The sequence below is a fragment of the Limanda limanda genome, chromosome 20 (assembly GCF_963576545.1).
Source record: "Limanda limanda chromosome 20, fLimLim1.1, whole genome shotgun sequence".
Taxonomy (NCBI): domain Eukaryota; kingdom Metazoa; phylum Chordata; class Actinopteri; order Pleuronectiformes; family Pleuronectidae; genus Limanda; species Limanda limanda.
The window spans coordinates 18,898,999-18,909,387 of NC_083655.1; the positions used below are offsets into that span (position 1 = coordinate 18,898,999).

A 10,389-nucleotide genomic window follows, 5' to 3' on the forward strand; every position below is an offset into this window, starting at 1 on the left:
ACATCTGTTGAATTTTGCCTTGTGCATTGTCCACATCACATTCATATACTTTACACTTGAGGTAAATACCAACAGAGAATCCAGGATATACTATAGTTTTGTTGATGTTGGTGGTGTCTGTGTGCATTAAGGCCATGTTCCCTGTATGCTGCAGGAGAAGCTCGTAGTTAAACCTTGGCGAGTTACTGGCTGGATTAAATTAAACTAGGCCAAGCTTTCGTATTCTATAGTAACCGGTCACATCCCCACAGAACCAATGGAGGAAGGAATCCAGTATGTCGCTGTGGTTGAATATCCAGTCGCTATAGGTGGGGAAAGTATGTCAGAGTAACAGAAGGGGGAAATCTTCACACTGTGATTCGGCATTATACAGCATCATTAACCACAGAGGCACTGTCAGAGTCCTTTTTACTCTTCTGATCCCTTCTCCAGATGTGCAATCTTCCGTCTCTCCTCATCATACTTCTTCTTTCTCTTTCTCTGCTAATAAATTAATTCCATTTCGTATTTCTCCTATTTATATTCCTGGAAGAAATGAGGAGTAGGACCCCTGGATGATGGTACAGAAGATATGTTAATATATTTCCCATAGCTCTACAAATCAATAAACCTGGTCTCAAAAAAAAATATATATATAACCTTGCACATCATGATTTATCTGTGGGTAAAGGTGGACAGAAAGAACTACTGACCAATTAAATCTGGTCCAAGGTCTATGATTAATGCTGTGTCATGGCTGCATCAACTGGACACTCTGAATGTTTGTCCTCACCAGAGAATAGCACTCTGTCCTCTTGGTGAACCATCACTTTGTGCCTGTGGTCCTGCGGTGACCCTGACCCTTCCGGTTCTTAGTATCTTTCCTAGCCTGAGGAGCTGGGGCTGAGGCAGAGGAGCCGGGAGAGGCTAGAGTCAGCTGGAGGACAGCTGCAGGACCTCAGCCTGTCCAATCCTGTCCTGCTGGGTCATCCCAGATTAGTTTTGGTTAGGAAATTGTAGGATGACATATTGATGGTGAGGCTGCCACAAAGTGCATCTCTACCTCTTGTTCTTGAATTTTGTTATGGAGTATAGCCATTTATAATGTTAATGTACAAGCTGCCTGACAAACATTCTCCGTAGGCCGTGGCCTTTTATCCAGAGGGTGCCTGATTGATGTAAGAGCCAATAAATATTTTCACTTGCAAAGGAGGTTCAAGGATAAGTGGGACATCGATATAGGCTTCTGCCATGTTTAAATTGGTAAACCTTGTATGCCACTGAACTACTAATGTTGTTTTTGTTCCTGGTACTATAGTAGCGTTTGGTTTATCAGGACAGAGACTATCCCACAAGATGTTAGCCACAAGGGTTAAAGTTCTCCTGTACTATGCCAGACCGGTGCCAGGATCAATCCAGAAATACATAATTTTATTTCTATAGAAAAAGTAGCAAGAACATGGGTTTTATTTTATGTATCAATTTGTTTGCATATCATCAACGGAAACTTAATTTGAGAACAGTACACCTATACAGTACCAATACCTATGCCTCAGGAGACCAATGGAGGCAAAGTTGTAAAGTTTAAAAGATAGATGTATTGGTTACTCACCGTGGCTTTGAAAGTTGTGCTATGACTTTGATGCAGTTACCAAACTATAGTTTCCAACTGAGGAAATGGTGAGTAAATAAAGCCTTAACATGAACATGAACATTTACAAGCTACGGTTCTTGTCTTGCTCAAACCAGTCAATACATACACCATCGTTTATTGTGTTTTTACTGGTTGTGGTAAAACATGTTGTAGTCAGACACAGATATTAGCGAGATCAAAGCAGAGGGATTTACAAAAGAGTGGACTGAGGGTGGGATTAAGCTCCTTGCAAATACTACATTAGTAGTATTAACCCTTCATCCCCTTTATTTGGGATTAGATTTGTGTGTGCATATATTTGTGCGTCTGTGTGTGTGTCTTGTTTTCACAAGCCCATTGTCCTGACCCTGTCCTGGCACTGGGTCCCTCCAGCTGACTGAACAGTGGAAGATCACAGTCACTCCTTTGATCCTGCTGTGTTAAGACCAATTCCTGGTCCTGGGTCCACGTGTAAGGGTCTGCATACATTTTGTCACCTTAAACAAAGGGTCTACACAGGTCCCATGTTGACAACGTGCAGCTTCAAATTTAAGTCCATGCAGAGTGGCTGCAACCCAAGTGCACCAACTGTGCTTGACACAAAAATGCAACAAGTGGTTGCATTGCGTAGCTACACATTCAGTTGCATTAATGCTGCGGAGTCAGACTAAAACCACTAATGCAATATATCACAATACAACTGCTAATAGATATTCTCAAATATCTTTCTATTTATTAAGCAATATCCGACAGTTGATTAAAAGCTTCTCCATACCAATAAATGTCCTGGTGGGTACTCTAATTAATGTTGCCTGACACCTCTCAGCTCTGTAGATGTGTACAATTGACATATTCAGAACATTCCTGTTCTTGATATTTGTTGCATCTGTTAGCGTGCAGCAAAATTCCAGGACACCTTTAACCTCAGCTGAGGCCGAATAATAAACGCATGTGTGTGATAACTGGTGTGGATAGATGGATTTATTAAACTCAAAAGAGAGCATTGCAACTTATACACAGAGTTCGGTGATTGATGGTATATGGGATTGCCAGGTCAAAAAGGTTTGTTGAAAACTTTGCTATTTTCTCAATTGTAAGCAATGCAATAAAAAAATGTAGAGCACATAGAGACCAAAACACACAAGTCTCTAGCTAGCACCGGATTTGTGTGCCTTGGGTCCCTGTGTCATAATACCTTCAAAAATACAATAACATGGTGAGCAAGAAGTGACGATTTTATTCCCAGACAATCAGATGGTGAAATTATCACAGGAATAGAAAGTGTAGGTACTGTAAAGCCTGAGTCATAGTTCAGCTGCTGCTGCTGTCCTCAGAACAACCCTCACAGTGCTCCAGTGCCACTTCCTTAACATGTCCATGCATGAGGGGGATTTGGCATCTGAAGACTGTGTTTGTATGCGTGTGTGTTCATTCTAGGCTATATTTGTCCATTTTATTCTGTCAGGTCAGCCAACTGTCCACTAAGCGTGGTGTCTGACTTTGCTGATGTCTGACTGACATCATTTCGTATGTGTGTGTGTTCCTGTCTGAGTATGAGCTTGTACTTTGAGCGTGTATTTATTTCTATGTGCATGTGTGCTGGTGCATGTGCATTACAGTAGCTTTTCCAAATTAGTGCAGCTCCAGCAGAGTATCTGTGTGTGTGTGTGTGTGTGTGTGTGTGTGTGTGTGTGTGTGTGTGTGTGTGTGTGTGTGTGTGTGTGTGTGTGTGTGTGTGTGTGTGTGTGTGTGTGTGTGTGTGTGTGTGTGTGTGTGTGTGTGTGTGTGTGTGTGTGTGTGTGTGTGTGCGTTTGCTTGTGCGTTTGCGCATGTGTGTGTATGCCCAGATGCCTCTGAGATGATAAAGTCTATCCGTCAGACTCATAGTTTTCTCCAGCCAGTCTGTCTTGCAGTACTTCGTCCTCACACTGAGGTCAGCAACCCCCCCGCAGCAGCAGTTCTTACGTAATTTGGAAATTTAAGACTAAACACAGGACCCAAGTTTTAACTCTGAGAAGAAGTATTGTATTTGTCCTATTCATCAGATCCTTGGTGTTACAGCTCAACAAGTTTTAACCCGCACCAATCTCTCATCAGCATTGTTCATACATCCTGACTTGATTTCATTGTATCATTCACTCATTGCAATCAGTTGCTGTTTGTCTCACATCATGTTTGTATTTTTGCATTTCCATACATCATAATCAACAACGCATTGTGAGTTAATGCATTAAATTTCGCAGTGAATGATTCAAGTAAACAGCAGGAGCTTGAAAGTTCAGCAACCTAATTTCACCTTTTTTTACTGCTTGACAGAAAAAACTAAAGTTACACATTTCACATTGTTTGTTATATGCTTAAGGGAAGTCAGTAATTGTGCACGGTGCAACACTATGCCCCATAAACTGTAGCGATTTACATATCTTTACTGCAGAGAACAGTGATTTTGCCATTTAAAACCACACTATGTGTTGAGAGGTGTAAGCATGCATATAAGAGGGGAACACATTGATGCTAGTAAAGAGCCATTGTACGGGAGACATGGGTCAGGCAATCGATCATAATCAATCTCAAGCACTTTGCAATGACCATGTTACATGCAAGTCTTGTTGCTGCTGTACATAAGGGTGCAACCGCACACTGAACATTGTTACAGTTAGTAATGTAATGTACTGTAATGTAGTAATGCGCTCATGTAAAAATGTTGCTGCCAAAGTTCAGTGATTCTGTAGATACCTTGTACATTATTATCTGAAAGGCATGTTGTTTAAGGTCAAGACCGTAATGCCACTGATGACACTTCACTGAGCCTCCTGTTGAGCACTGACTCACCTCCTGCAACAGTCCACAATATAATTTTGGCAAAATTACACATGTCTTCCTCAACAAGAAGTCTCACTATTAACTGTGCAGCAGTTCATTCATCCTCTTCTTGTTGCTGCACTCTCTCTCTCTCTCTTTATTAACTCCTTAGTTTGTAGGAGCTGTAACAAATAGGGACAGCCATCATAGCCAGGTAAAATCCAAACTCCCCTCCTCAACCTTCTCTCCTCCATCTTCCTGTAATAACTCTCGAAGACGTGAGAGTCAGTCTCAATCCACCCCACACTTGGGGGCTTGCAGGATGATGGAGGTGGATGGTGATGGTTGAAAGTCCAAAACCTTTAGTAAGTGCCATTCATTTACACGCCCACATTTACAAACGTAGGACCCAGGTAATAAGATACCATTATTCCCCTTTAACAACCACATTATTAGGCAACTACTCTCTAGTCAATTGAGTCCGCGGAGTTCCTAATATAACTTCTGAGTTTGCCCGAGAGATGTTTTCTTTGAGTGATTGGGACCTACCAGACAGCTACCAGCTTTGAGGAAAAGCACTTATGTAACCTCCCTCCCCTGATATAAAACACCCTGTGGTCACAGTTTTGAATTAAGACTACCCTGGTGAAACCACATGGTTTAGTAAGGGCTGAAAATGTGAACACAAATACATAATTTAAGGTTTTCATACCAGTTCCCCTGACTGCCCTTTTCAAAGCTGCTCAGGTTGATTTCAGCACCTTGGATAGCGAGAGAGCTCAGCAGGAAAGTTGGTTTCCCGCAAAGCTTCCACTTCACTGACTTAACTCAGAAGAGCGTGGAGACGCTGGGTGCATGTAGGTGTGTTTGTCTTGGCCACACAACACATCTCCTGTTTATGTCCCCAAATGTTTGTTCACAAAGCAGAGGGAGAGAGAGAGAGACAGGCAGACAGACAGAAACTGTGAGGAGGAGCTCTGCTGCATTATGGTTTTTGAATCCATCGGTGACCCTGCCGACAGAGTGTTTTTTTTGTGTGTGCCGTCGAGACAGACACAGTCACCCCTCCATGGCCTCTGTGTGTGTCTGATATATGGAAGCGTTTGTGACTTTGGGTAGTGTCCTGTCTGCTCGCCTCACTGTCACCCTCTGTGAATGCTGCTGGAAGAGGTTTGCCACTGGTGCCTCCCTCCTTCTTTTCCTCCTCTCCTCTGCCTCACTTTCTTCCTGTGTCTTTTCTGTCCTTCATTCATCCCTCCCTTTTTTCCTCCTTACTTCCCCCATTTTGTAATCCTCTTTTCCCTCTTGTCTCTTGTTCTTTGCTATCCTGTAACTGCTACTCTTAATTGTCCATGCATCTTCCTCCCTGACCCTCTCCCGTCTTTCCCTCCTTATCTTTATTCTCCCCCGCTTTTCCAGCCACATTAAATCAAGCAGTCGGGGAGTCCAGCCTCAGTCAGGGGTCTCTGGTTGGAGGCTGGCACAAGAGTTGAAAGGTGACTACAGGAGTAGTGAGGGAGGGAGTGGGCTGCAAGGGGGGAGGCGCTAACTGGCGGGGCCCGGGACCTGAACCAGACAGAGAGTGAGACGTCACACCAAAACCCAGACTCCCCGACTGTGGTTGCATTCCTGTGTGTGTGTGTGTGTGTGTATGTGTATGTGTGTCTTTCTGTTGGGATTGTCTGTGAGTGCGTGTATGACTGGGGGTTCACAGTGTTAGTAGAGGCTGCAGTGGAGACAGACAGAGACAGAGGCACAGAGCAGCACATAGCAAACCACACTGAATGTTGAGTTGCATGGGACTCGGATATCTGCTCTTTGGAAGAAATTTGGCAGGTGAGAGAGAGCGGGAGCGTGTGTTTGTGCAGGTCCATGTGGGCATTTTGTGCATGTATTGTGAGTCCACTCTGTATGATTGTTTGTTTTGTAAATGCCTTGGAGTTATTTCTGCATATTTGTGTTCAGAGGAGTGTGATATTTATTAGCCTCGTGCCATTAATTATGGTTGTACAGTAACACGTCACCAGTGAGGAGGGGGAACTCATGTTGGATGATCCTTCTTGTCACTGCAGGTTGTAAGCTGACCTCAGGGGGACAGATAACAGCGTCACGCCCAGAGCCTCAAGGAGAAGTGCGGCCACTCCCACTTGACCAGAAGCAGGCCGTGGCCACAGATTTCTTATCAGGTACGAAGGTCAAGCACCAAAGTCCAAAGCAGCACTTGTACAAAAGGAAATGTAATAAATATCCCTACGAGCAGTTATATGACTGATTCCATGAATGCATAACGTTTGATGTCACTTATGGTGCTTTGGCATCTTAAAACACCATTTTTATATCAACAAGGAAGAACATCAAATTTCTTGCCAAAGCAATTGGTTGATTATGGACTTCAGTTTGGAGACAGCTGCACGTTTTCTTCTGCTAGTGGCAATGATTGTTATATAAAGTGAAATAAAATCAGCCAATCTCAAGTAAAGTCAGACTAGATAAATAATCTCTAATCGCAATTTCCTTCAACATAAGATTTTACTGAATGACTTTATATTACATTACATTTCATTTAGCTGAAGTTTTTATCTAAAGCGACTAACAATATTCCGGCAGCATCATGTTGTACGTGCAGAAGGTGAAGTTGTGTTTGTCAGCGGACAGCACCCCTAGTGCAGAATCAACTTTAAAGTCGGCTAGTAACTGTATTATTTTAATACATTTGTCGCTGGTTGTCTGTAGCTTTACAACCAACAAACAACAATTTACAACTAAACAAAGATAAAAAAGAAACATATAAACATAGAGACCCAAGGTATACAAATACAGTAATAATGATGTACAGTTATTTTGGAGACCAAAGCTCTTAGTGCAGTACTGTGCTGAGAATAATATCAAACATGGATTGTCAACAATATTAAACATTTTGCTTTAATTTCAATTCTTTATTGCCTTTTTACCCTTCTATTTTGTTAACTTAAATTCTTGATAAATCTAAATGATTAATTGCCTTTCTGCCCACCACCTCATCTATTCCTTCTCTTCTTGTCCTCTATTTATGACTTCATCCATCTCTCCATCCCCCACCTACCATTTTCGGACAACTTTTTCTCTCTTTCTTATGTTCCACTCTTTTTTCCTTCTCCTTTCCCCATGCCTCCCACCCACTGTTCTCGGCCTCCCTCCTGTCAGCCTCCATGGCAGGTTATATAGATCATCTGGACTCTCAGAGCAGCCCTGCCCAAATAATGGATACTGGCCTGATGGGAGCTTTCTCAGGTATAGCTTTATTTGGCAATGGTAATATATTTTTCAAATGCAGAGAAAATGTGTATTTGGCTTCCTTAGCTCAATTTTGATGACTGAAACTAAATTATTGACATGGCCTTAAGAAGTACACACACTTGCTTCCCCTCAGTAGGATTACACTATATGAGTGGGCTGCACATATTGCATTATTCTTGATGTACCTTTGACAACAGTAACATTACTGCAAAGGTCAGTGAATATGTAACACTGACCCTGTATACCTGTTGATCTGCGTCTGTTCCTTAGGTTTCTCCCAACCCGGAGGGAATGGGGTCAAGGTGGAGGTAGGAGCTGCAACTCTCCAAGCAGACAGGCCCCCAAGTATAGCAGAGCCCCAGCACGCCACACCCCCAGCAGGGTTAGAGGCCCCTAAAGAGCACGGCCCCATGCTGCCTGAACCCCAGGTTCCTCGCAGCCCAGCAGACCTGACAGCAGGTAGGACACGTGCAGATTAGCTCACATGCCACAGACAGACATGTGTATCTCGTTCAAAGCAAACTGGTCTTCTTCAGCAATACTCTGCTTCATTTATTTGAGATTTTACCTAATCTTTTAAAGCTTGAACAGAAATATATAAATTATCTAGAATATAATGTTTAAGTATGAGCAATAACTTGACACATCAAATACACAGAAATATAATATTTTATATTCATATATAATAACTAGTAGGCATCACGATTATAATGACCTAATTTCATAGCATTGTTCGCAGTGGTACTTCAACTATAGAATCTTTGAATCATGATGTTCTTTCATTATTTTTCCATCTGCTGCATTCTAACATCAGTGGCATTTAAGAAATGTTTTTCTATATATTGTACAATCTACATGATTGTATAGGTACATGAGTGTTGCTGCACTGCCTGATTCATTCCACAGAGGGGTGCAGTACTCAGATCAGCTGTCTGTCTTTGCTGTTCTATAGCTTCTTCCTTACGCACCCACTCCATCTCCAATGGGGATTCAGCTCAAGGTCAATGCACATCTGATGCTGACATATATAGGGGGTGTGCCGTCATGTAATAGCTTCAAGATATATACGGTATACATGAGTTGAGGGTGTGCGCGTGTGCGTGAGCAAGTGACATTGAGAGGCTGTCCGTGTCTCTCAATGTTCACTCACCAGCATCTCACCCACCAGTGGCTTCCCTTCGCCCCCATAGGGCGTCTCTATAGTTCAATGCATGTCTGAGCCTAGTTGGCGTGACTGTCACCATGCTGTGGCTTGTGGCACCCAGTAGAGCCACACTAACATCCTGTGGGGCCAGTGGAACCAGGCACAAAGCATCACAGCAGCTCAGCCCCCATGGTTCCCTGCTCCACAGCGGGGGGAAGAAGCCTCTGTGCCTGAGTATTAAGAAGCAGGGTAAAAATACCAGCGGTGTTGCATCTTCGTCTGGTGAACACTAGGATGTTAGACTTTGCTCCAAACCACATAACCATGAGCTCAGTCCAAAAATATGCAGCATAGTGACAAATTAAAGGACAAACCTAATTTTTCTTAGTGTGTAGAATATTGCATATTGAAAGTAGATGTGCCAGTGTAGGTTCACTGTATGGTATAATAATAATAACTCATCACGCTGAGTGGTGTTTACAAAAGTGCTGAACAGGCTCATCATTCAGGTAAAATAGATCATAGCCACAGAGAATATACCAAATAATTCCACAAATATCTGTCTGTCATGTCTGTATGTGAAAAGCATATCTCTAGAATCGTTCATCTTATCGGCTTGGCATGTGTATTCTTAATGGCTCGAGGAAGATCAGTGTCAAACCTGGTGCAATTTGGACACGGGAATCAGTGGGAGTGGGGCAGCACACTAGCAGGCGAGTTGAGCATTTTCTTCTTCTCCATCCTTGGATAAACTACAGCAGTGGTCGGCAACTGTTGGCCGAATGGCCCACCAGCAATAAAATCTCTCCTTCCAGATCATTTTGACAGTTTGATTATTTTTATTTTACCATATCTCACAAAGTAGAAGCACAATCTTCATTCTTGGTGCTGCAATACTTTGAATCAAGGTGAATATCAGAGTATTTATTTAGAAAAGTCAGGAAGCTGGGTTTGAATTTTGTGTTTGCTTAAGACACCTCCAAAATAGCCAACATGCTAGACCAAAACAATTACAAATTCATTTTATGAAAAACATTGACTTTAAAATTGTGCAATAAAGAGAATTGGATTGATCATAGCACTCTTTTGCCGTTCGAACAGGAGTTATATTTGATTTTCCATAGACCCAACAAACAACTGCAAGGTTTGAATTATAACAACTGAGCAGTGCATCAGTTTAACTGCATCTAACTGAGTCACAGCTCAACCTGCTCTGCAGCAGACAGAGGTGATTCATTCACAAACTTCTTTAATTCATTTGGAACAAGCGGTGAAGGCAAAAAGGAAAAAGAGACGACACCTTTTGAACTGATTTGTGTGTGTGTGCGTGTGCAGTTTTGTGAGGTCACTTTATGCATATGTGAGTAAACTACGAGGCAACACATGGTGACTCAACAATGCAGCAACCACCAACCCTGATTTCCATATCACATGATGCGGAGTGCAGATCTATGAAAACCACGGTTATGATTCTGCATGACAATCTATTGAACATATTTACAGTATGTTGCATATTTTTAGCATATTCAGAATCTGAATATCTTCCACTACCAGT

At 42.4% G+C, this 10,389-nt stretch overlaps 1 protein-coding gene across 5 annotated transcripts in view; it reads left to right on the top strand.

Annotated features, from left to right (window-relative positions):
- Positions 1-10,389, top strand: part of LOC133027187 (microtubule-associated protein 4) — a 98,113-nt gene that overhangs the window by 37,910 nt on the left and 49,814 nt on the right. For 4 of the 5 annotated variants that reach the window (XM_061094217.1, XM_061094218.1, XM_061094221.1 and 1 more), the window contains 3 exons: positions 6,487-6,600; positions 7,598-7,684; positions 7,961-8,149. In XM_061094217.1, coding sequence (XP_060950200.1) covers positions 6,487-6,600; positions 7,598-7,684; positions 7,961-8,149 — 390 coding nt within the window. The remainder of the gene's footprint in view (positions 1-6,486; positions 6,601-7,597; positions 7,685-7,960; positions 8,150-10,389) is intronic. The other variant, XM_061094220.1, reaches the window with a different exon arrangement.